At 34.1% G+C, this 26,677-nt stretch overlaps 3 protein-coding genes across 9 annotated transcripts; 2 read left to right on the top strand and 1 right to left on the bottom strand.

The window, feature by feature from the left end:
• The first annotated feature begins 46 nt into the window (after positions 1–46).
• LOC105650729 (uncharacterized) lies at positions 47–3,766 on the top strand. Of its 7 annotated transcripts, none has more exons than XR_002283583.3 (4): positions 47–364; positions 761–921; positions 1,172–1,221; positions 3,501–3,766. XR_002283583.3 is itself a non-coding variant. In XM_012237674.4 (4 exons), the coding sequence occupies exons 1-3, from the start codon at positions 210–212 to the stop codon at positions 1,192–1,194; spliced, it is 297 nt and encodes a 98-aa protein (XP_012093064.1). In that variant the 5' UTR covers positions 49–209; the 3' UTR covers positions 1,195–1,221; positions 3,501–3,766. The 7 variants fall into 7 exon arrangements, 4 of the variants coding, with proteins under 4 accessions (XP_012093062.1, XP_012093064.1, XP_012093063.1 ...); XR_002283582.3 differs by having other exon boundaries at positions 1,172–1,243; XM_012237674.4 differs by having other exon boundaries at positions 49–364; positions 761–879.
• An 11,021-nt stretch (positions 3,767–14,787) lies between these two features.
• Positions 14,788–16,125, top strand: LOC105650733 (zinc finger protein 7). Its single transcript, XM_012237677.4, has one exon. The coding sequence runs from the start codon at positions 14,809–14,811 to the stop codon at positions 15,529–15,531; it is 723 nt and encodes a 240-aa protein (XP_012093067.2). The 5' UTR covers positions 14,788–14,808; the 3' UTR covers positions 15,532–16,125.
• Positions 16,126–17,556: 1,431 nt separating this feature from the next.
• Positions 17,557–26,324, bottom strand: LOC105650732 (TIP41-like family protein). The gene is made up of 8 exons (XM_012237676.4): positions 26,047–26,324; positions 25,030–25,215; positions 22,142–22,232; positions 21,343–21,456; positions 21,188–21,247; positions 21,046–21,087; positions 20,562–20,690; positions 17,557–17,867 (listed from the first exon to the last, which is right to left on the bottom strand). Exons 1-8 carry the CDS (start codon positions 26,184–26,186, stop codon positions 17,757–17,759), a joined length of 873 nt encoding a protein of 290 aa, XP_012093066.2. The 5' UTR covers positions 26,187–26,324; the 3' UTR covers positions 17,557–17,756.
• Between the last annotated feature and the right edge of the window lie 353 nt (positions 26,325–26,677).

Genomic DNA, 26,677 nt, shown 5'->3' with positions numbered 1-26,677 from the left:
AAAATCATCCCCTGAGCATGACGGTCAGCCAATTAAAATCCTACTAATCACACGGATCTCAGCATCCCAATTTTAAACTGCCCTACACCCAATCAACATCCTCAACACCTGTTCCTTAAACCCTAAACCCCTTTTTTCTGTCTTTTTCTTTTTTCACTTCACTTCACTCCCTTCAAAATATCCAAAAATCTTAACTTTTCACACTTAAAATGGCTTGGCGCAGTTCAGGATCGCTTTCGCGTACGCTCATGTCCGCCGCCAGGGCTCCGTCCCGTATCTCTTCGTCGCCGCTTCCCCGCATCCGTCCACCGGCCACTGCCTCTCCTCGGCTTCAGTCCCGCCGCGTCTCCTTTGGTCCTTCCAGGTACTGTTTTATAATAAAACCCAATTGTTTTTACTTAAATATTTCGATTTTGAAAGAGATTTGTTAGCTCTGGTGTTTCTAGATCTAGATGCATTGTTGATTATTTTCCAATTTATGTTCCTATTTGTTTTAGTATGTTTTATAATGCATGGTTATTCAAAGGGTATTCATTATAAAATTTCACACTTTACTTGATATTTTGAAAGAAAGAAAGTCTTTTGTTTGCCTAATATAATCCAACTGAAGTAAATGGGTGTTCAATTTAAATTTTAATTCTTTTGGTTTTGGCTACTATTTTTGTTATAAAGTCAACTGAATTCAGCTTAGTTGGGTTAATTTCTAGCTATCTATGAGTTTAGTATTTTTTGCTGCTTATTGTTTAAGCACTTTTTGTAGGAACTTGGGAGAATTGGGATGTTTGCAATCATTCTTGCCTCTGCATAGCATGGCCGGCACAAATCTCCTCACATCACGTCTCAATGCTAACTTGCGGGCTTTTTGCGAGCTGTCTCACGGTACCTTCTACCGTACTTGTCAAGATCGCTAGTAGTCTCTTTGTGAGTCTTACTGTTTCTAGGGCAACATAAAAAACTAAAAAATTGGAAGCAGAATGCTTTCGGATTGTTGTTATTCATACATTGTTAATTTGAATAACTTCAATTGCATATTGTAAATTTGTTTGTTGGTCTTTTCAGTAAGTTTAACAAAAAAATTCGGTTGACTGATTTAATAATAAAGAAAGTTGCTAGGTTTTGTTAGATTTCATAAGATTTTCTTAATGAGAAGGCTTGGGATTGGGATTGATAGGGAGGAATGGAAAAGACGGGTGATGCAGATGGACTTTCAGTCAGCTAAAGGTGCAAGATTGTTGCCAACATTGTAGGTTTCTTTTTTTCTATGTTTCTTGTTCTTTTGAAAAAAAAAAAAAAGGGAAATAACTAGATGAATTAGAACTGGATAGATAAACACCTAAGCTTTCAATAAAAATGTTTTGTACGTTTAACATCTCTGCTCAGTGATCTACCTCTCCTGTAATTCATTCGTTTTTATGCAAGAGCTTAATAAAATTAGGTCTCTGTGAAAAACACCGAAAAAAAAAGGAACAAGAAAACACTGGCTCTTTAGGTTTGTTATCTATTTATCAATGATTTTTTATTCAGGTTATTTCTTTTATTTTCTATGCATGTCAGTGGTACCATATAGACTTGGTTTGAACCACCAGTTCCAACCCCCCCTCCCATAAAACAATAATAATAATAATAATTTTGGGGAAAAAATTTATTTTCCTCCTGCTAATTTATGTTTGGAAATGTTCAATGACTTTTTTCATGAAGGAGAAGGATTTTCCTTCCATATTCCCCTTCTTCCTTTCATATCTATATAGCTGTCATTATTTGTCAATCTCATCAGAAATACACATTTGTGCTTATAGAATGAGGACATTCTCCCCGTCTCCCCTCTTTTTCCTCTTCTGCAATGCAAGTGTGTGTTGCAAATTTCTAACTCACTTCAGCTAGAAATATGCCTGAAACATGAAGTTCCTCTTCATTCTGAATACAGAGCAACGCTGTGATTTTGTCCTTGTTCATGTTCGTCTATAATGAAGCTACTTTCTTGTGTCAGTGATTTGCTTCTTGCTCATCATGTGTATTTCTTGCTATCTATTTCAGTATCTCCCTTGAGCTCAACTTTCCATTTTTAAAATTTGAAGACTTTCAATATGTCCTTCATCACTAAGGGATTATTAGTGAATTTAGACAGCAGTATTCATGATCCACATGTTTTCTTCTTGGATTGTCATGTATGTGTGTTGGTTCCTTTTTGGCATCTTTTCTAGCATCATTTCTCATTTGAAAAGAGATTCGACTTTGCATGTAATGAGGAGAATGAGTAACATTTTCTAAAGTCATTAAAGGAATTTATAACAGTCTATGTCTTGGGTTATCATGTATATGTCTTGGTTCATGGAATCTCTTTCAATATTATTTATCATTTGAAAAGAGATTCGAATTAGCATGTTATAGAGGGAGAATGGATAACATTCTTTCAATGTTAGTAAAGGAATTTATAACAGCCTACAGATGCTTTGTTAGTATGAATTCTGCTATGTCTCACTAGAAGTATATTAAAAGCATTAGGTTGGTGTTCAGTAATGCTGGAAATTAAGTGCTGAAAATTTAAAACCTGAGTCTTAAGTGCTGAATAACTTAAGTGACGAAAGTTTTTAACTTTCAGAATTATTTTCAATTGTATTGACTCTGTATCCAGTGCAAATCTTAAGTTAGTTTTTTTTTTTTTTTTTTTTTTTTTTTTGTTCACCATTTTGAGTGAGTTTCAGTTTAATTTCAGCACTTAATCGTAGAGTATTTTATTAATAGAATGCTGAAGCTTTACTGTAACCGGTACAAAATTCTTTGTGATTAGTATTTGACTCGGAAAACTCTCCTCATTTGAGCAGCTTTCGTACATATCATAACATAGAGGGCAACATGAGAATTTTGTTCTATTGTTGAATTTTCTTAAAATTCTCTCTTGTGGATAATCTTTGGGCACTCACAAGATATATTGTGCTGCAATTTGTTTCAGATTAGACTACTTTGTATTCTTAAGATTCTTTTTTGTACTGGAAAGCATCGAGTTTCGAAGAAAAATAGATCATTCTGTTTGCATATATTATCACCAGGAGCATCCTTCCAAGTGTTGTCCTGATTATGTGCCCTTTCCATATTTCTACCATGTAAGACTAACAGAATCAAATTCCAAGTTTCTAGTTGTTGAATGAGCTATGTTCTCCATGATTCAGAATTGTGTTTTTTTAAGCTCAAGATATGTTGATTTTTTCGTCATCTCACTCTGCTGAGGGATAAATTTCATCTTCTGTTACTGTTTTTCTTTTCCCATCACTTTTAAGGGTACCCCATAATGTTATGTGGCTTGTGCAATTTTTAATTCATCGTTTCTTCAACAAAATATAAATTCTGGGGAGGATTAAGACTTAAAGAGATTCATACATCTGATAGTGCTACATTTAGAGTGTCAGTGTCATGACTCATGAGAATTTTTATGATTATAAAGCCACTCGGCCTTTCTTACATAGAACTTTCTAAATTTTGAGCCATTTGCTTCATTATTGCAGGTACTTAAAGAGCCATTGGATCTGTGCAGCAGCATGCAACAGTAGATTGAGGAAGTCAGAGTGGATATATCCTGTGGGATAGACTTTTTAGGCAGGAATATTTTAATAAAGAATTCATGTATTAAAGAGTTTAATATTGAAATTGTATTACTTTTTGTGGGCACTTATATGTTACTTGCAATTGTGTCCTGTTCTATTTCCTTTATTTCTGACTAGTATCTGTAAGATTATGTTGATGTTAACCTATCAGTTACTGGGATTCTGCATCTTTGTTTGTGGTAGGCAAGCTTTTTCTGGTTCTTTTTTTATCCTGCATGCATGATCATGATCCAAGATAATGTGGTTGCCAGCCGCAGGAATCTTGGGATAGAAAGCATGTTGTACTATACTATATGTATTTTTTTAGACCGTCTATGTGACAAATTGGGACATGGCCAAAAAGAGGAAAGAGAAAATGCGAGCTGTACTGTAACTCATCATTTCAACATATTTTGTTGTGATTTGATAATTTAGTTGATGGTTTTGGCACAACTTGCATCAGATATATTTGAAATGTCTACAATATCCTTAGTAAATGTAGGTGATTTGTTTAATGGAAAATATTTTCGGATCATTGGATGAACTTGGAACATTGAATGGTTTAGATTTTCAATGTGCATGCATGGAAAACTTTTGTATCATTAAACTCTTCCATTTAATTAATGTTTTTCAAGGTTTTACAATATTTTAACAGATCAATATTTGTCAATTGAAAATTAAAACTTGTTTAACCAACAACATGTATAAGAATTGATTGATGGAGAAAACAATAATTCAGCTGTAACTTTAGGTATCTTTAAAATTTTCTTTTACAGGTATCAATTAATCATAAAATTAGTTCCAATCTTCAAATAAAATTTTGTTTTTTGATATTTTTTTATAAAACGGACAACATAGATTTATATATATATATAAAATAATATAGAGACGGACAAGTCAAGTTGTATTAAAAAAATAGGCTTATGAAAAAAAAGTCAAAGATAAATCACAGTATAAGTTCAATTTTCTTCTTAATTTTCTTCTTAAAATTCAAATTCATCCCATTCGTAATGCCCATTTAAGTCGGATAAAAGGAGCATCTTATCTTCAGAGCATTTTCAAGAAATAATATTACTCCATCCCTTCCATTTTTTTTTTTTTTTATCATTCCATTTTTGCATATTCCAAAATATTTGCAAGGTTTTTAAATTTATATATGTAAACAATTATTTTTCACATCATAATCTTTACGATCCTGAATGACTTTTATTAATACCTTAATGAATTAAGGATAAAAAAATGATACAACAATTTTTATTGACTAAATTTTTGATATGCGTATTTTGTCAACTCATGTAAACAAAAGGGGACGAAGGGAGTACTAAATAAACCGTTCTACCTAGATGTGTAAATTGGCTAAAAACAGAAAATAGAGTTCCTTCCAAATTGATCCAAATCAAAATAAATTTGAAAATCGAAACAAACTGATCGGTTCAGTTCGGTTCGGTAGGCATTACTTCAGTTAAACAGTTCAGTTTTACTCAAAAAATAAATGTTTTGGAATAATTGATCCAAGGACCAAAATTGGAATTATGAGAGATTTCAAACTGAAATCAAAAACCGAAAATAATTTGGTTCGGTTTGGTTTTTGTTTTTTTTCCAAAGTTTGTTCACCCCTGCTACCATGTAATTTGTCAAGGACAATGAACGTAGAGGCATGCGGATGTACAAACCATTGGTTGTCGAACAATCGACTCAATGTTTTTTGTCCTCCAAAACAAATAGCTTTTCCTATAAATTCTTTTCTCCAATTTCAATAGGATTGCATTAATAATTTCTTGATAATTTACTTAATCTGGTAATATTTGTTAGAGGGAGCTTGTACAGGAAATTCCAGATGTAATGCAATGAAATGAGGCATAATCGGCCCTGACATTTCGAAGAGGAAATATTGGTGGACACATGGGATGTCTATATCCTGAAAATCATTGGCTAAGCACGAGGGCTGCTGTTAGTTCTTGCACCATGTCCCACTTCTGGACAGGACTCCACTCTTTGTTGGAGCAACTATGTTTCAACCTGGAGAAGAGAAAGTCTATGGTTTTCTCCAATCACAAGTGCTGTCCTATGTGCCTTCCAATCACTGTCTTCCCTGTTTTTCTTCTTTTAAGTCTTATGATGTCTTCATTATTTCCCTCGCTCTTGTACTGTGCTGGGTTCTAAGATGTAGACTTAAATGGGTGAACAGAAGAAATTGATCCATACAGTCAGGTAAAGCTGAGTTAAGAAAGAGTGCTCCCTAACTTAAATTCCAATTCTTACCGTTACATCTCACCCTTCAATGATAAATATTGAATTCAGTTTAAATTTAATGTTCGAAATAACTAAAATTCAACTCGAGTTTACTTAGTTACTTGTTTTTTTTTCAAATGTAATTTATTAATAATAATATCAAGAATTATGATTACTCGTATAAAATAAATATAAAATTTTAATATTAATAGCTAATAGAATTCGCTAATCTTTTAATGATACAATATCAAAAGATATAATATTAGATATTTTCGTTTGGAGTTAATCTTGATAAAAGATATAAATCTAATAGTAGAAATTAGTTTTTTATTTGATTTGGATGACAAAATAATAAATTTCTCTAAATCTTCTATACCTTGATTGTTTTTCAAGAACATGCATCAGACCTGCAAATCACTAAAATGAAGTTACTCGTTATAGCCAAGTTAGAAAGTTGAGTATTGAAGCCATCCATTATTCTTGATGAGACCATTGGCACTACGTAAAAGGTAGGTCTGACACCGAAATGTACAGTAGTAGTAAGTTTCTTTATCCAAGTCCCACGGTAGAGGGAGATTGGACCCATTTAGTGCATCAAACATTGGCCAAATCGTAGTGGCTGACGCTGACCTGATATTTCCTAAAGTGACACCATATTTTGGGTCCTCATGCAACTTGTATATCGTCCACATTCTGAATGACTATTTGCAGAACTCATCCCAGAAACATATATATGTCACCCATTAGCAAGTGGTCCATTTTTGAAGCCTCTCTCTCTCTCTATATATATATGATTATGACTCTTCAAGATCCTAAATTGTGTTTTTTTGCTTTATGAAAATTGATCCTGTAGATAGACAAAAATATGAAAATTAAAAATTATATTGTTAAGTAGCTGCTTTAACATTAAAAATATTTATTTAATTTACTTTGAAAATTTTTTCTTTAAAGGTCATGTATAAAAGTAGAGTTTTCTGTCTTTCTTTTTTATTAAAAGATATATGGCAAATAAAGACAAGACATTTTTTTTATCAAAATTAGAAGATAAAGACCGTAATAATTTTTGTAAAGTATATTTTATACCGGTACTTCCTTATTATTATCCTTCTCTTTCTACTTTCCTCCAAATTTTCTTATATATATATATATATATATATATATATTCTTGAATAGCGTTTGAGAAAATTCTCTAGTGCTAAAAAATGAGGAGGGAAGGAGAGAGTTCCTGAGAAGGATCCCATATGGGTTGGGTTCAATTTGGATGAGCGGATGGAAGCTAGTGTTTAATGTTTAATGTTTTAAGAAGATCTCCAATTGTTAGATTAATAATTAGTCAACACAGTATTGAAAATAACACGTGTTTTCTTTCAAAAAAAAAAAAAAGAAAAGAAAATGACACGTGTTTATTTTATTCTCCACACTGAAGAACCAAACCAAAACCTATATTAATATGGTTGAATTTCAGTCCATTCCCACAATAACCTGTGCAAATCCAGGAGGTTTTTCCAAAAGGTTTCCAAGCTCAAATTTTTAAAAATGATTTAAGATTTCAATTAATTCTTTGAGAATTATAAAATTTTCAATTAGGCAAATAAAATAAGGAGAAGAAAAAATTAAACTAAGACTTTTAATTAAAAAAACTTCATAATTATTGTAATAATTTGAGTTCATTATTTCTTTTTTTTTGCGAGATTCCAGAACTAGAACCAAGGTTCCAACTTAACCTTGAATTAAAAACTTTTTGAATTAATTAGTTTTTGTTTCTATTTAATAAAAATCCATCCCATTTAATTTTTACCAGTTGAATATGAACTTGGCATAAATTTAAATTTTGAGTTTATTATTCTTTTTGGCGAGATTTTAGAACTGGAATTAGAACCAGAGTTCCTATTGAGGATAACTCTTTTGTACCAAGTCAAACTAGTTAGTTTCTGATATTTGATTTTGTTTAACTGTAAACAGTTTAGATATGATTTGGAGATTTTCTGTATTTCAAATGTAATCTGTAAACTCTATAAATATGTATCTTGCTTCCTTGAATAATATAACAAACATTTACACAAACAATCTGATCCTTTCATGGTATCAGAGACCAAAATACTCAAACGAGTTTTTTTCTTTAGATCCTACAATGGCTACAACTCCTCAAGTTGCTTCTACAACGATTCCCGTTAATTCCCAAAATACTCTGATTACCATCAATGCTGCCACTCAGCTTTTGCTTAAATTAACCACCCTTAACTATCCCTCATGGCGTGCTCAAGTTTACGCCCTTTTAATTGGTCTTGACCTCACTGGCTACATTGATGGCACGTTGCCATGTCCACCCTCCACCCTCACCAATGGCGAAACCGTTTCCGTCAATCCTGCTTATGCTCTTTGGTTTCGTCAAGATAATCTTCTTCTTCATGCTATTTTAGCTTCTGTTTCTGAATCACTGGTTACTCTTATTTCTTCGTCAAAAACATCAGCTGAGGCTTGGAATAAGCTAGCCTTACGCTTTGCGAATAAGTCCCGTTCTCGAGTCATGCATCTCAAAGAAAGACTCTCACAGCCTCATGGCACCAAATCTGTTTTTGATTACCTTCAATCTCTTAAATCCACTGCTGATGAGCTTGCTCTTATTGATAAGCCTTTATCTGATGATGATCTCACCATTCTCATTCTAAATGGTGTTGGATTCGAATTTCGAGAACTAACCACTGCCATTCGAGCACGGGAAACACCCATTGTTTTTGAAGAACTACATGAAAAACTCCTGGACTTTGAAAATGTTCTTAAAAAAGATAATTCCCCTGAAATTTCCATTCAAGCCAATGCTACAAGACGCAACTACCAGCCTCGAAATTCTTTTCAAAATAATGGCAACAATTTCAATCAATCTAGAGGACAATCCTCTCATTCTTCTCAACCACACAACAATGGAGAATTTCAAATTCAATGTCAGTACTGTGATCGGTTTGGTCGTTCGGCCAAAGATTGCTTCAAGATTAAAAAACGATCAACTCCAAATCCAACTGCTAATGCCACAATGACCTCGAATCCCAGCTCCTCCCCCTGGCTTCTTGGTTCTGCAGCTTCCCATCATGTCACAAGTGATCTTGGTAACTTGTCTGTTCATTCCGAATACACAGGCCTTGACGAAATACTTATTGGTGATGGCTCAGGTTTGAATATAACACACACAGGACAAACAAATCTTAATCACTCTTCTCTCTCCTTCAAATTGTCTGATGTTTTATATGTTCCTACCATGAAAAAAAATATAATCTTTGTTGCCCAATTTTGTATTTCCAACAATGTTTCCATTGAATTTTTTTCCTTTTCTTTTTAAGGTGAAGGATCTCAACACGGGGGTGCCTCTCATTTAAGGGAAGAATAAAGATGGCGTGTATGAGTGGCCAATGGCGGCTCGTTCACCGTTCACCACACCTACAGCTGCTGCTAGTGTTGTGGTCAACTGGCATCATCGTCTTGGTCACCCGTCTACCAAAGTTCTGTCTCATTTGTCAAAAAACAATTCCTTTATTATCTCTTCTAGTAATTCATTTTGTGAGTCTTGCTCTTGTAATAAAAGTCATCGATTACCTTTTGGGGAATCGTCGTTATCGTCCAAATCACCTTTAGATCTTGTGTATTCTGATGTCTGGGGTCCTGCCTCTATTAATTCAATTGATGGTTTTCATTTCTATGTTATTTTTGTAGACCATTATACTCGTTATACATGGTTATTTCCAATTAAACACAAATCTGATGTTTCGTCTCTCTTTCAAACATTTAAAGCTCAAGTTGAAAAACAATTTCAAAAATCTATTGTTCGTCTCTACACAGATGGAGGTTGTGAGTTTCTAGCTCTCAAATCTTTTCTTGCCGCCCATGGTATACAACATTTACTTACTCCTCATACGCCACAACATAATGGCATTTCTGAAAGGAAACATAGGCACTTAGTTGAGACTGGTCTCACTTTACTACAAACAGCTTCTCTTCCTGTTCAATTTTGGTCCCATGCTTTTCAAATAGCTTGTTACTTAATTAATCGTCTACCTACACCAATACTCTCTATGTCTTCTCCTTATGAGAAACTCTTTCAAACTTCCCCAAATTATTTAAAAATACGGGGCTTTGGTTGTCTTTGCTTTCCTTGGCTATGGCCATATACGCGTCATAAATTACAACAAAAGTCGTTTCCGTGTATCTTTTTAGGGTATTCTTCTACTCAAAGTGCCTATCTTTGCTTTGATTTTAAAACTGGAAGAACATACGTTTCTAGACATGTGAATTTTGAAGAGTCCATCTTTCCTTATGTCTCTCATAATTTAAGTCTCCCACGTGTTGCTAACTCTAAGCCTTCTTGGCTAAATTCCATTACCCAAACTCCTTCCTTTTATCATGTTCTAGTTAACCACGACACTACATATTTACAACAGGTTGGTGAATTGGTGGATTCGCCGTCGACTACTCAGGTACAACTATCATCTCCTTCTTCTTTGACTGATGGGCAATCCCACCTTCCACCTAGCTCTTCTACTCTATCTCCACCTTCACCACACCCGTTATCTCCATTACAAACTTTACCCCTAGCCAGTCCTACTCCATCTCCATTAACGTCACCACCAGAAGTAACCTCTCCACACCAAACTCCAACAAATTCTGCTTCTCCCTCACCTGAGCCAGTTTTACCCACTCGTGTACATTCTATGACGACACGGTCTATGAACAACATTTTTCGACCAAAGCAACTTCACTCTTCTGTTAAACATCCACCACCTTCGTTTGTTGAGCCAACTTGTGTCACTCAAGCTCTAACAGATAAAAATTGGAGAGTTGCTTTATCTACTGAATTTAATGCTTTGTTACAGAATCGCACATGGAGTCTTATTCCTTTACCTACAGGTAAGAATGTTGTTGGATGCAAGTGGGTCTTCCGTATCAAACGGAATCCCGATGGCAGTCTTGCTCGACATAAAGCGAGACTAGTCGCGAAAGGATTTCAACAACGTCCAAGCCAAGATTTTATTGACACATTCAGTCCTGTTGTCAAACCGGTTACTATTCGTGTTGTCTTGACTATTGCTTTGACCAATGGATGGAACTTGCAACAATTAGATGTCAATATGCGTTCCTTCATGGACCGCTTACTGAAGAGGTATACATGGTTCAACCTCTTGGTTTTGTTGATCAGACTCATTCCTCCTTTGTTTGTAAACTGCACAAGTCGATATATGGGTTGAAGCAAGCACCAAGGGTATGGTATAGCTCTTTCGCAGTTTTTATGATCCTTTGGGTTCAAAAATTCCAAAGCAGATGCTTCGCTTTTCATTTATTCGGATGCAGGTTCTGTGATATATTTTCTTGTTTTTGTGGATGACCTTATTGTTACTGGCAATAATAATCAACTTATTTCGGATTTCTTGTTGAGTTTGGCCAATAAATTTTCTATCAAAGATCCACAACAATTGCATTATTTCCTTGGCATCTCTGTTAATCAGTTTAATGGTGGACTTCTGTTATCTCAGCATCAATATATCTTTGATTTGCTCAAGCGATGTCGAATGGAAGATGAAAAATCTGTTGGCTCTCCTATAAGTTCAGTGACTGCTCTTCGTCTCAATGATGGTAGTACTGCAGTTGATCTGAAACAATATCGCAGTGTAATTGGATCTTTGTAATATCTTTCCTTTACCCGACCCGATATTTGTTTTGTTGTCAATAGGCTATCTCAGTTCATGCATCAGCCCACTGAACTACATTGGCAAGCACTGAAACGAGTTCTCCGATACCTCAAAGGTACTGCTTATCATGGTTTACATCTTCGTCCTTGTAATAAGTTTTCAATTACAACTTTCTCAGATGCTGATTAGGGGGGGGGGGTTGATAAAGACACTTTGCTTTCTACAAGTACATATGTTATTTTTCTAGGTACTGCACCAGTGTCTTGGCATTCAAAACGACAGCGAACTGTTGCTCGGTCTTCCACAGAAGCCGAGTATCGCTCAGTAGCAGCCACAACGTTTGAGGTTTCATGGCTTCAAAGTTTGCTTCAAGAACTCCAGCCTACAGTTATTTATAAGCCATTAATCTTGTGTGATAATATTGGGGCTACATACTTCTGTGCCAATCCTGTTTTCCATTCTCGCATGAAGCATTTATCTCTTGATTATCATTTTGTCCGTGAGAAGGTAACTACTGGTCAACTTATTGTTCAACATATCTCTAGTCAGGATCAGCTTGTTGATTTGCTTACTAAGCCGCAGTCCAAAGTTCGATTACGTGTTTTTCGACCCAAGATTGGCATCTCTGATGGAAGCTCAATCTTGCGGGGGTGTATTGAGGATAACTCTCTTGTACCAAGTCAAACTAGTTAGTTTTTTATATTTGATTTTGTTTAACCGTAAACAGTTTAGATATGATTTGAAGATTTTTTATATTTCAAATGTAATATGTAAACTCTATAAATATATATCTTGCTTCCTTGAATAATATAACAAACATTTACACAAGCAATCTGATCCTTTCAGTTCCAACCTAACCTTGAATTAATTAGTTTTGGTTTCAATTCAACAAGAATCCATCCCGTTAATTCTGACCCACTGAAAATCAGCTTGGTCTAAGTTATAGAGTTAAAATGAAAATTCAAATTCAATTTTCTTTCCCAGATATTTAAAATCAAAATAGAAATAAGTATTTAGAGGAAAAAAAAAAAATTGTCCTTTATGCACGAAACACAATATCTAAACAAACCATTTATCTTTTTTCTTATGTTATGCTAAAATTTGTTGCGTCTAGACCTTTTTAACTTCTTTTTCTCGTACAACCAACCCAAGTTGAAGCCAAGTTGTAAAAGTTACTTCAACCTGAAAGTGATATAGAGAGATCCATTAATTTTGCATCATCAACTTTATCATGTAGACTACCTTATCCCATTTCCTTGGCCTAAATGCTATGATTCCTTTTTTTTTTTTTTTTTTTTTTTTTTTTTTTTTTTTTTTTTGAAGCACTTCAATGGTTAGATTGACTAGAAGCATTTTGTGGCATTTTGTGCTGACACCATCTTTTTAAACGTCTCCTTCAACAAATTTTCAATCAATTAGTGGTCTAATATATCACCAACATATATATACCTGTTGAAAAGAATTACAAACCCCACTACAATGGCAATGTTTGGCAGGACTTCAACCCTAATTATTGAGGGAAACACATACTTTCAATTACCTATTAGTGCGTTTCATAGGTATTTGTTTGGAGCAGTTGTTTAATAATTGGGTTAAGGTTAATCAGATTATGCATTGCTCAAAAAAATAAAACGTCGGCAATTAACTGCAGCTCGACTCGTCTGTTTAACACTATTAAACTATTCTTATAAGATTGGAGCTTTTAAGTAAATGTCAGATTCATCTTTAGTGGCACAAATAAAGATGAATAAGCACCTAATAGAATGTCTATATATTGTTTATTTGATTTTGAATAAGCCCATAACCCAAACTAAGTCAAGTTTTTAAATCCTACCTCTAATTTGATTTTGAAATGCAATTAACCTTTTAAGTTACAAAGATAGACTTAGCCATGGCAGCTCTTGGCCTCCTCTACATCCTGGGAATCAAAAGTTATTAACTTCCAAAAACTAAACCTAACAACATCGAAACACCAAAACACCATATAATAATGAGAAATTTTTTTGCTTGGTCCTACCCACTACACTGAACGCACGAATAAAGCATTATAATGCAATATGTTAACAAGGAGGTTTTGATCTTAGAAAATGGAGTGTTTTACTTTAGAGAGAGCCCTCATCTCTTTCCCATAACTTTCTTTCATAAGAAAACTAAAAGTAGAAATGACTCCAAATGCATGTACAGAAAGAGTGACCCAAATGGCTCCAAATGCAATTCTCCGTTCTACATGTTTAAAAAAAGCAAGCCAAGGAATTCCCAAAACCTAAAATGACATGAAGAGACAGACCCACATAGATACTCCTGTTATAAAGCAAACGATATCGAAATGGCAAGATCTCATTTCTTTCCTTCAGGTTATTATTGGCAATTCTGTGGTCCCATCACCCAGCCACTAAAACATTAAATCAACTCAACATTGAACCTTATTATTCACTCACTTCCATGAATAGGAAAATGCACTCCCTTCTATCTCTGTTGTTCAATACCTACTGGAAATGACATAATTTACGAGATGCTCAGTTTATTTTGTCTCTGTTGGTGGAAAAAAAACAACGATGAGTGTCATTTCACTGTCTCAAACTTGAATTGGTGGCTAAGAAGAGAGCAGAAAAGAGCAAATTTATTTCAAGTGAAGGTGAAAAAAGATACTCCCTAGATTTTTTTACATTCCAAATTCACATTTTATTTTTAAAGTCTTTTTATATCCTATTTAAAATTTTCAAGAATATGGTAATTCTACACAACAAACCTTCCCCTCCTTCCAATTTTTTTTTTTTTTTTTAAAAAGAAAAAAAAAAAGAGTGAATTTCTAATTTTCCTTATCGGATAAACCTCTCATTTTCTTCCTTCCAAGTTTTACTCATTCCATCATACTGTTTAGTGCTACAATTTTATGTGTCTGTACATCACCTAAAAAGCTTAGAGTATCTTTAGAGCCAGCACAATGAAGACACAAAAGCAATACAAGTAGATTTGTTTACTAGAGGATAAGAAGCACTCAAAGGAGGCAATGTTAATTAATTGGAAGTTGAAAGATTATGATTTTGACCATAGATTACACCTTTACTAGATATTGTCAACCTTGTCTTTCTTTAGTTACTCCAAAAGAGAACCATGTAAAGTTGGTTTGATTTGAGAAGATAAAAGAAGAAAAAGAAAGAAAGCAAGAAAAAATGAAAGTGGGGAATCCTAAGCTTGATGAAGGCAACAGTAAAGATGACATAAGCTTGTCGTCTGGAACACCAAGCATCACTCAGTGGGGTCACTAAATTGGAACTAGATAAATTTAAAAACATCTAATCTTACTTTTCTTTTTCTCCAATATGATTTCCTATCTATATTTATGCTTTCTCTTCCACTTTGATCTAACCCTTCAAACACTCTGGCAACAATTCCATCTTTTTCCTACTCATTTCAACTTCCATCTATGCAATTACACAAAATTTGAGATTTGTAGAGAGATGATTTTCACCGAGGAAGAAACCTCAGAGATACCAACCAACAAAAACCAAGAAGAAATAGGAATCAGCAGCAACAATAGCAATGAAGGAATTGAAGAGCATAATCCAGGAAAATGGTTGAATCTGAGCCTAGGTGCGAATTCACTTTCAACAGCAGGAGACTACGATACACAATCAAGACCTAATAATTCAAGTAAAATTTTCTCATGTAACTTTTGCAGGAGAAAATTCTATAGTTCGCAGGCACTAGGAGGTCATCAGAATGCTCATAAAAGGGAGAGAGGCGCAGCAAGAAGATACCAGTCTCAGAGGATGATGGCTATGATGGGTTTTCCAATGAATACTTCAATTAACAGATCGCTTGGGGTCAGGCCCCATGCTCTTGTTCACAAGCCAAGTAGAGAAGAAACTACTGTTTCAGCAAGATTTAATGAAGCTAGTAATATGCGGTTTGACACAACATGGATGCCCTTCATGCTTGAAGATGCCATGGATTTAATGTGGCCAGGCAGCTTTCGGTTGAATCCACAACAATCAGAGCCACCATCAGAATCACTCAAGCTCGACTTAAACCTGAAACTCTGATTGTTAGTCACCCACACTGTTCCACTTCAGAATTCATTGTCATGTTACTTCTATTGGAACAGTTATCAAGGTTAACTATTTCATTCATCAAATATACAGAAACTAGTATAGGAGGGAGAGTAACCAACCTCTTTGAAAAGTTGTAGTCCTAAACCACTGGTTCTTTCTCAAGAACTGGAAGAAACATGAAGAATGACTTTTCATGTATGCATGCCATACCGCAAGAAAACAAGCCCTCCTCTTCAGTTTCATCTTGAAAAATAAATGTGACATCACCTAGTTACTGGAACCAAGTTTGTAAGGATTTTCTATCCTCAACTATAAAGCACAAAGTTTACTCTAGCCTACATGTGTTCTTCCAGTCACCAATTTTCATTTTTTTTGTTTTATTTTTTTTTTCCGGTGTATGTGAGAGATAAATTAAACAAATATGGTTGCCCCCTGTTGGATTGTACTATTAAACCTAAATTGGGTCTACCTGCTGAACGAACCTTCCCAGAAGGTAATTTCAACTTGGCCGATTTCCCCTTTCTCTGTAATTATTGTTACTTATTTTTTCCATATAATATGCAAGAACGCACACGTTTATGTATATATTCCTTCTGTATAGCACCTCATGAGTTGTTCACTCATCATAATCCTCAGACTGAGACAAATCATGATGAGATGATCACAGGGGAAAAAATTGAAGTAATTGTATAATTTCATAGTTGAGAACTATCATAGATTTAGAGAAACAACAAATAATTGAAAAGGAACATCAACAGTAAAACAAGAAAGCTAACTATGATGAGATTCCAAGTAACATGAATAATAAAAATTTTCAACAAAGTACTACATGAAAGCTCTGGATTTCTCATCTACGCTGTTACCTTTTAGTATAGAATAAATTACAAGCTGAACCAGCACTTTGTCACTCACCACAAACACTGCCTAAAAGTGAAAGATGATAAAAAGGAAAACAAAAGGAAAGTTGAAAATAATGGTGGACATCTTGTGTGCTACTGTTGCTTCCTAACTGGCATTTGGCTTTCCATGCAGTGCCCTATTACTTTCAAATTACATACTTTTCCCCTAAATTATTCTGATACACATAGTTAAAAAATTTCAACTGGTCACAAACAGTCACTCATGTCTCTAAATATAGAGGATTACCATTTAACTCCATGCAATGCTCAACCTCACAGAAAGCGACCACCAAAATAGAACAAAGAAGCCATCTAAGAGATTGTCTTTGTTACTGGCTAATCATTTCCTACCTGCAGAACTGATTTGGTAAATACAATAAAGGTTCCTCTACCATTAAATTAAATCAGGACCATATTTTTAATCAAACTCAATGTCCTTGTTCTCTGTTCCACCTCAGTCCAGGTCTTTTATGGCCCTTCCTTATTCTTGAAGTTGAAACAGGGTCCAATGCAAATCAATTCCTTCAATACTGCTGCAAATAACTATCTCATCTAATCTTTAATTATTTCCTTTTCATATTCTGGTTTTGATGTTTTCTCCACCCATTGATCCCAACACGCAGTTGGAAAATAATCCAGGTCCAAATATCTTGGTCTTCTTGCACTAAGATGTCAGGAAATGCCACGTGGCAATGAAATAAAAGGGGAACAATCTATCTCGCTATTGTCGTGTAGTTCTACTTTCGTAGTTTATAATCTCAAATAAATTTAAGAGTTAGAGCAGTCTAACGTTATGCCTACTTGTTCTTTGGTCTTTCTATTACTGATTTTCTTTCCTTCCATGCGCTAAGACCTTGCAATCTCTTACAGTTGATGAAATATTTCGACAACATATTGCTTCCCCAATATTCTATTTTTGATCCTCTTGAAGCCCCCTTTTCAACCTCTCCCTCCTTATAACAAGTATATACATCTTATTGTTGCTTCTTTCACATACGCTGAACATTCCAGTTTCTTTCCCAACACTAATTATGCATCTTAGCGAACACTGTGCATTCCTGCTTCTTTTTATTTTTCTTGGCCTCTATTGCCAATGTCATGAAAACCATGAACTAGATACAGGTAAAAATAGGGGACTTCAGATTAATTTTTTTTTTCTCTCTCCACAATTACATTCATCAAAATGGCTTACTGATTTAACATGAGTATTAAATGGAAAAAAAGCCATATGCAAATATAATCCATCTAAAAGAACACGAATGCTATGACCACAACTTGGGAACATATAAATCTTTTTACAGAAGACAATCTACAGACTTATGAATTACCATGAACTTTAAGCTTTTGGGTCTTCTGCAGGATTACAGGAAGCCTCTGGCTGATGATGCTTGGATCACTATATGCTGCAGAATCAGAAGGATACCCTTTCTGCACCACAATGAAAAAAGCATGCATGAAAATCAGAAAACACTTCTTATGCCTTCTGCATTAGGCAAGCAAAACCACTTCAGTTAGGTAGAAATCTAAGTGAGGGTGCCAAATGCCTCCAGAAAAAGGCAAAAGAAAGCATTCTAGAATTGTATCTTTGGAGTTCATTATGGAAACTTCAATCGTAGTCCATTTTTTGTCAGACATCACGCAAATGAAAACACCAATGGACTTATACCAAAACAAAATGGGGTCATGAGTTCAGCTATTTTGTCCGTGCCTTTACAGTCCAAGTATCACACATAATGCTTCAATAGCAAAACATAAGTTGCTTTAACATGGAGTGGATGCAATTTAAGTAAGAATTAAATACCCATAACTCAAAAGTAGAAAGTATATTCCCAAATATAATAGAATCGTCTGCAAACAACAGAGATAATGTTTTCCATAAATCAATTAATGATGCAAAGATTTGTACAATGATTGAAGCATGTGTAACTTTTGTTTTAAACAGCAGCATGCTTAAAACTAAGGTTTCTTGGAGAACATTTGTTGCGATCCTATCAGATTAGCATAGATTTTTCTTTTTTTCATTTCTATCCATTTTCTACTAATTTCAACACACAGACACACACACACACACACACATATACACATATATACCCCTTCCATGATGACTTGAATGATATTGATGTAATATCAATTGAATATATTTGTTATAAGATTATACAAATAAATAAATATCTGTGTGTGCATGTAAGAAAACTCTTTTCTACATATACTAATTCAATACTAATTATACAAAAAAAAAAAAAAAAAAGGTTTTGTAATTTTTCCATAAATCCAAATTATTTAATATAATAATTCAATTATTTAAAATTGATAAATGAGAAAAAACTAATGACATTGATTTTTTTATCATAAATTTACACAATATTGATTTTTTGCAATTAGTAACAAAAGGATATGCACTAAAAAGAATAAGTGATATTATACTCCCTCTTTGTTTGCATGGTTTGACAAAACACGACTATTAAGAATTTAGTCAACAAAAGTTATTTTGCCCTTCTTTACCCTTTAGAACTCGTTAAGATACTAAAAGTCATTTATTTAATGATCAATTATAAATGTTATTATGGGAAAATAATTGTTTATATGTCTAAATTTAGAAACCTTGCAAACATTTTGGGACATCCAAAAAAGGAATAAGAAGCAAACAAAATGGGACGGAGGGAGTATTAATGAATAATTAAATAAATTTATTAAAACAATTATTAATTTAATAAAAAAAATGAACCCGTTCAAGGCATGGGCTAACTTCTAGTTGTATCAACTTTGAAAGTTATTTTATGTACTCAATTGTTAGGCCAAAATGGCAAATGGCACAAAAAAAATCCCAATCTTTTTCTGTATTTCAAATTTTATGGCTTTTTACCAATTTTAATTTTATAAATTTTAACCAATCCTCTTACATTGGTACGGTAGACTGAAATTAACAAATATTGACCTTCTATTGATAATTCAAACAAAACATTTGTTTTCCCCTTAAAATGAAAAAAATAAAATGTTCGTTTTTAATTGTTTATTAAATAGTTCTAGTCTCTTATTTTTGTTTTCTCCCTTCCAACAGCATCATTCAAGTGATTCCTAGTCCTCTCTCTCCTTCCCACACCTTTACTAAACATTAATTTGGCAATGCTGCGTACAAGCAGATTTGCAGAAGTGACCGAGCTTATCAGTATGTATTTGCTTCAAATCAATGGCGCAATTAATGCCTGTATGTTTTTTCCAAAAGCATCATTTACAGCTTAGATGGTGTTCCAGCCAACAACAAGAGCCCATGGATTTGACTACTGGTATGCAAAGGTCAAGGTAGAGCTTGTTGGAAGTCATACCATCATAGGAATAGACAAAGTAAGACCATTAAAAGCTGTGATGGCCAATACTAAAAAGAGAGAGGAGATGGTGTCTGGAGATTGAATTGAGTTCTTTAACAAGAGCTAAATGGGAAATAGGGGATGAGTTTTAGAGATCAAAGGTGGCCAGTGGAAGCGCAGTCTCATTGCTCAAGGGATAGAGATCAGGGCATAGAAAGTAAAACGAAGGGGGGAGAGAGAGAGAGAGAGAGAGGGAGAGAGACAGAGAGAGAGAGAGAGAGAGAGAGAAGCAAAGGCTTCCAACAACAATGGAAGAGATAATAAAAAAAAATTTAGGTATGAAGTAAGCGATAAAAAAAATTAGTATTTGATTCAGCAATCAAATAAAACTGCCAATTTCAGCCAACTAGCTACAATTGTTAACAATGTCATAAGATGCATCATGCATAAAAAATAAATAAATAAATAATCAAAAAAGCATTGGCTAAAATTGGAAGTAAACACAAAGGTTGAGATTTTTATGTCATTAGCCATATCTTTATTCAAACAACAGATGATGATTCCACAACAGCACCTAAGGACAAACAAACATCTCTCTGTTTATATGGTAAAACAAATAAAAATAGCTAAAGAAACCCTTAGCAGAGTACGAAAAAAGTAAGTAGGAAAGTGAACAAGAAAATTTGTCCACCATGTGCATGCTTGCATTCAAGCATGGATAGAAACACGCATGCCCATTAACAGAATCATGTGTACAACTGTGCATGTCTTGAGACAGAGAGAGAGAGAGAGAGAGAGAGAGAGAGAGAGCTCTTACAGCAGAAATAGATTGAAAGGTGGCTTCTCTCCAGCAGCTTTCTCGAAGAATGACAGGCTTAGAACTGTCACCAAAAATGCAATGCATGCGTGTGTCCCTTAATCTCATCAAGACTCCATCAACTCTAAGCTATGGCCAAAAAGGGAAACGAAAGTAAGGGGAAAAAGTATGTGGATGAACAGGAAATGAAGTCGGTCAAATAAAGGGGAAAAAAGAAAGAGAGAAGAAAATTCAACAAGTTGCATGATATGGCATAAAAGATATTCCTTTTTCCAAATGAAAATAGTTCAGTGTTTCTTTATAATAGACATGTGATAAAGCATGTAGGTATTTAAGTTGTACATACGAGCATGTATGCATGCATGCATATATAGATAGAGAAATATATATATATATAGAGAGAGAGAGAGAGAAAGCATGTGAGTTTATTAGATATTTTATCGCAAGATGATTTGAAATTAAGAAATAACATCAAGAAACTTACCCAGAAACGCAAAAGAAGAAACCAACAGCTTGGCATGACTCTCTGCAAAATCAAAATGTGATGTCCTCAGTACACAGAGACCCTGTTATATTTTTTTATAACGTGTTTCTAGCATTACAGCTTTTAAGAATTAGTATATTACCACTTTCACAGTTAAAAGTGAAACTCCACTATCAGCCAGCTCATCTTCATACAAGACAACCTATAGTGTTAAACTGACTACTTTCAGCGTGGCAGGCACATATAAAAAAATGGAAAATTATGATAGTCTCTCTGAGTTGAATAAAAGTTGACAACCTCATCATAGAAAAGAATAGGCTCTTTTGACGCTAGGGAAGCCACATCAATTTGCTCCTTGCAATCCTCCCAGTGGAGACTTGAACTTGTGTCCATGTGTTCCCCGCTTTCATTCTGATAACAAGACCAACGACAGTGGCATCATTTTTTAAACTAAAATAGGTTGAATAGAAAACCCTGATTTTAAACTCTTATACTTCATTTTCCCCGCTTTCATTCTCATAACAAGACCAATGACAGTGGCATCATTTTTTAGACTAAAATAGGTTGAATAGAAAACCCTGATTTTAAACTCTTATTCTTATCCTATGTATTCAGCAAGAGCTTAATGATATCTTAGTGAGGGACAAGAGACAAAGGAGCATGAAGGAACAACTTTATCTTTTAAAGTTCAAATTATTGCTTAACCAATATATGAAGTACCAAGGAAGCCCAAACAAAATCATGAAGACTTTCTCTGACTTAACCAAAAAAAACGACAACATGCATGGGGATGCAACAGAAAAGGAAAGAAGAGAAGCAAAGAGCAGAGATATAAGCTGATATTGCTGCTTATTCAATGGATGAACCACACCTTGAACAAAGAAAAGAGAAAAGGAGACTCAAGGAAGTCTGAAATGAAATAGGAGAACATAAAAATGTGAAATTTTGAACGTAAAACAAATCCTCAAAGACAAAGTCTTCAAATGCATGGCCAAGCACTAAGCATTTTACCGCTTGGAAGTTCACTTTTTCTGTTCCAACTGCACAATCAAGAGAAAAAAAGAAGTATACTGAATAATAAATGAACAAAACAAACCTTCATTGAGTCAACCTCAATTGTCTCGCTTCCACAATATGGTGTTGTGAATGTATAGTCATAATCTAGTATCACCTGTTCGGATGGTTTGCTGCAAATTCACATTAGGTGCTATGTGAGGCAACAGCAATCCCTTTCAGTTGGTAAATGCTGCTATATCAGTTTAAACACTTCAACTATGACAGGGAGAAGGGACAAAAAAAGGAAAGGAAAAATTCTGAATGAATGACAAATTCACAGAGGCTCAATCTGTATATGTCAAGGTACAATTCACAATCAATGTGAAACCCCATCACATCATACATGTTTCCTGTGTGAAATCTTTTTACCCTCCAGTGGACTTTCTAACTATTTTGAGTACTGATGAATCACAAGGAACTTATTCCAATGAAATATCATTGCAAAAGGAGGGGAAGTCAAGACAACTTTCACGTTCCAAAAACAAACTTAATAGTATATTTTTAGGAGATATGATATTAACTCCATGAACCTGCAATTATTTTGTGAACACAGGTTATAGTGATTGTGCTCTATTCCAAACATGTAGATATTTATAGAGTGACAACCTGCAATTTATAAATTAGGGATACACAACAGTCATTCTGGCTGGCTTAATGCCTAAATTTGGTTTTTAGTGTCTCAGAAATTGATCTTGAAAAGATATGCCATGTGTTAAGACTGGGGTAAGATAAAAATAACTGAAATTAGCCATTTAACGGACTGTCTGGACATGCAAATTTAGTGCCAAAACTCGGTATCTATTTCAAGTACAAGCCTGACCAATATGGAGGAAAAAGACATCAGTAGTATGTGTTAAGGTTAATTACAAAAAAATGTGAGCTCTTGTACTTTCTGTAATTATTTTCGTAGTCAAGCCTAAAGCAAATAAAGAGAAGCCCAATGCAACAGGTAATGTTCTCCTGACATTTTTTTGTTCTACCTTTCTTCTAAAAGTTTCTTAAGCACCTAGCAATCATATCAGATCTCATATGCAGATTCTGAAATGATCTGCTTAGAACTACATGTTCAAGAGCTTATATCCATGAAACAGGAAGGTTCATGCAGTGGGACACTTCTTTTCTTTTTCTTTTTCTTTTTGTTTTTTTTTTTAAAGCAGATATACAATACAACAATTCAAGCAATTCAAGGAAAGTATGTGCATGTATCCATTGCCTACTGAGAAATATTTTGTGGAGCTAAGAGTAATAATGACACAAACTTGAAAGAATTTTTAAGATCATAATATATTGCAGAAGCTTAAGAACTTCAAAAGGTCAGGTCTTTTTCTGGTGTGCAGTTCTTCAAAAGAGAATGTTAATAATTTTAAAGGAATCTGAATAAGACTTTAGGCCTGGATTTATGTACTTTTTTGCTAACATGGTGTATCTTTTGTTGTCACGTTGCGAGATAGCTTTAGCTATTTGAAATAGTCTGTTAGGAATTTTTGACATTCGAAGATGTTTATTGGCTTAATATCGAGAGGCTTTGGTGGCAGAAACAAGGCAATAGTTCTTTGAAATTGCACATTCTTTTTGGTAAAGTGGATATTTAGTCACAGAAGATTGCTTGCAATCATAAAGGGATTAGTATGATGCACAGACACGGAAACGGGGAAACGCGGAAACGCGGAAACGAATACAGGGTACAGCATTTTAAAAAATATAGGAAACGAAAACGTGGGGGAAATGCGTAAATATAAAAATATAGGGGTTTATTTATAAAATTTAAAAATATAGGAATAAATATAAAAATAATTAAGAAAGAGTACATTTATAATTTTTAAAGCACAATCAACCACAGATAAAGTTTTTTAACTATAACTAAAAATAAATCAGTATAAATCATATCCAAAAGAGAGAAAAAAATGTTTATAAATTCCACACTCAATAAAAAAAAAAGGAAAAAAAAATATTCAAATGTCAAAATGGAAAAAGATAATGAAATTCTGTTAAATTTGAAGTTTGAATATTGAAATTAAAAGCAGGATTATTTGTTCTTTCCCAAATAGGATTGCAAATCATCCAAATTTGATTGGATTTGCAATCTGATTTTTTCTTAATGCAAGAAACGTTTCTGGAAAGGGAAACGGGTGTCCGATTTTCAGTATTTACAGAAACGGACCCGACAATGCGAGCCGTTTCTGGGTTTTTTCATTTCCGAAATGTTTCTAAAGTGGAGAAACATCAAGCCTTTCGCGTGTCCGTGCAAAACTTTATCCATCGTGGAACAAAGTGTTTGCCTTTGCCTATTAGGCAGATTATTTTCAAGGAGTTGTTAGAGGAGTATCTGAAAGTGTTATGCAATTCAATTGGAGGGCTAATCTACATTAGTTATTTTTTTTATTTTTTGCTCTCTGCAGGATGATACTTATCCTACAAATTTTGGTCTTCCACAAATAAATTTATTTTCCTACAAAAATTATTACCGAAAGTAGCCTGTAGTATAGCGTCAATCTCCATTCAAGTCCTGACACTTAAAACATTCAAACCTCAAACAATTAAGAATTTCAATGTAATTGTGGTAGATCTCTTTCTTTTCTAAGATTCAAATAAGGCATCTAAAGAAAACTTCCTAATCAGAAGCTTACAAGTCCAATCTAAAAATAAACAACTGAATAAAAAGTGGTAAAATAGTTTCAGATAAATCACAGAAGAAAATTCTGTCAACGTTCAAAATGAAACATTTAAATTGTTTAATTTCAATCACAATATTTTAAAAATTCACAAGTTAATTGAAATTGGCCACATACAAAAGTTCCCAAAAAGCCCACGGCCTCCTTCCCATCTAACCCCAGGGAATAAAATATATATAAGAGAGCAATATTTGAAAGCTGAAGAAAAAATAAATTCTAAATATCAACAATGAAGCAAATAAGAGACCCTAATTACCTTCTGAATTTCCATTTTGCGGCTGCAGGAACTTCAACTGGAGGCAAAGCTTCCTGCTTCCACCCAGCAAGGGCATCAAATGCACTGAAATAGATTTTGGTGCCACTATCCACATGTTTAAGAACTAAAGAGCTGTCCCCAAAAACCATCTCTGGTAAGTGAGATGTGCCAAGCTTTTGTTCCCACCTGGGGCGCATCAGTAAACAAAATTCAAGTTATTTTCAAAATTCAGAAATGAATATCACAATTTGAAAGTTCAGTCACTTGTACAACAACACAAACCACCAATTTAGAGGTTGGTATTCTGTTCTCCATAATAAAAGTTTGTATCTTAGGAAACAGTTTTATGAAGCCAACCTGTTTTCCTATTTTCAAATACTAAATAATAAAAAATAATATATTTTAACAATATATTTTCTACATTTGTAAACCAAAGACAGACAACAATAACTGCAACAAACCCGCCACCACATTTTCAGAGAAAGGATCTTTAAAACTTCAAACAGAAGAAGTAAAAACGCAATTTGATTTCTGAAGAAAACCATCCACAGCGTATGTAATCAATTTGAAAACAAAGATAACTCTAGCCCAAGAAATAACCAACCACATTTCATACAGACTTGAATTTCATAGAATTTCTATCTTTCTCGGAAATTGTGATCATAAGCTATAATTCAACTAACATAGCTGGAAATAAACAATTTGGAGTTAGATGGACAGTTGAATTGAGTACGCAAATTCGCAACATTTGAAGAAAACCAAATCGACAATCCCAATTTCAGCAATTTTAACGAAGTATCCACAAGTATTAAACCCAAACGAGCCAAATTTCCGAAATGAATAAGCTAAAATGCTGCTTGAAATGCACGGTAATCCAATTTTTTTTCCTGGGAATAGTCACGGAAAACAGGAACAAAAAGAGAGAGAATAATTTTGTTCTCTCAAGTACTTCAAGATTTGCAAACTCAACACACATATACTTGTGCAAATGGATCGTGAGAGAGAGAGAAAAAGTACTGTTGAAAAGTGGAGGAGTTGAGAATGGAGCCTTTATGGGAAACTATCTCCCAGCCATGGATACGCAGTCCAAGACGACCGTCGTTTAATAGCTCGGCACCGGCGGCTTGAAGGTCCTTGGCGTCCACTTCCACTGCCATCTTTGTTTGCTTTTCTCCGGTTGTTTATTTTTTCTATCTCCGGTCTTCGCGTTTCCTTCTATTACGGATTTGGTGCTTTTTCGCGTCACTTTTGTGGGCTTTATGCTGTTTTTAACACTCTGTTTGGTTTGGAAAAGAGAGGAAAGAAAACAAAGATGGAAAGAACATGAAGGAAGGATTCTATTATTTTCCTTCCTTAATTATTTTCAAATCTATGTTTGGAATAAAGAAAAATAAAATGATAAAAGAAAATAAAATATGTTTTTTTATTTGAAGAAGGCACATTATAAATGAAAGAAAATATATTTTTGCAAATTTATAATTTTAACATTGTTTTGCATTATTAATACAAAATGCTCCAAAAGGACTTTAAGACTATATTTAATTCAATATAATCAATTATGTAATGAAATGAAGATTACATTACACAGTTGATTGTGATATTAATGTGCTACAATTGTAATTACCATATTTAATTTCACCCAAAAACC

This window comes from Jatropha curcas, chromosome 6 (assembly GCF_041381405.1).
Source record: "Jatropha curcas cultivar XTBG-Jc1 chromosome 6, XTBG_Jcur_1.0, whole genome shotgun sequence".
NCBI lineage: Eukaryota > Viridiplantae > Streptophyta > Magnoliopsida > Malpighiales > Euphorbiaceae > Jatropha > Jatropha curcas.
The sequence above is the reverse complement of the archived record's forward strand: the minus strand, read 5'-3'. Positions and strand labels throughout refer to the sequence as shown.

What these genes read in the sequence shown, in the direction of transcription:
- LOC105650729 (XM_012237672.4), top strand. Translation starts at nt 210, where the DNA reads ATGGCTTGGCGCAGTTCAGGATCGCTTTCGCGTACGCTCATGTCCGCC. An exon ending in GTCTCCTTTGGTCCTTCCAG is followed by an intron (nt 365 to 760) that starts GTACTGTTTTAT and finishes CACTTTTTGTAG; the next exon opens with GAACTTGGGAGAATTGGGAT.
- LOC105650732 (XM_012237676.4), bottom strand. Translation starts at nt 26,186, where the DNA reads ATGGCAGTGGAAGTGGACGCCAAGGACCTTCAAGCCGCCGGTGCCGAG. An exon ending in AACTCCTCCACTTTTCAACA is followed by an intron (nt 25,216 to 26,046) that starts GTACTTTTTCTC and finishes GATGCGCCCCAG; the next exon opens with GTGGGAACAAAAGCTTGGCA. An exon ending in CACTTTTAACTGTGAAAGTG is followed by an intron (nt 21,088 to 21,187) that starts GTAATATACTAA and finishes TTGATTTTGCAG; the next exon opens with AGAGTCATGCCAAGCTGTTG.
- LOC105650733 (XM_012237677.4), top strand. Translation starts at nt 14,809, where the DNA reads ATGATTTCCTATCTATATTTATGCTTTCTCTTCCACTTTGATCTAACC.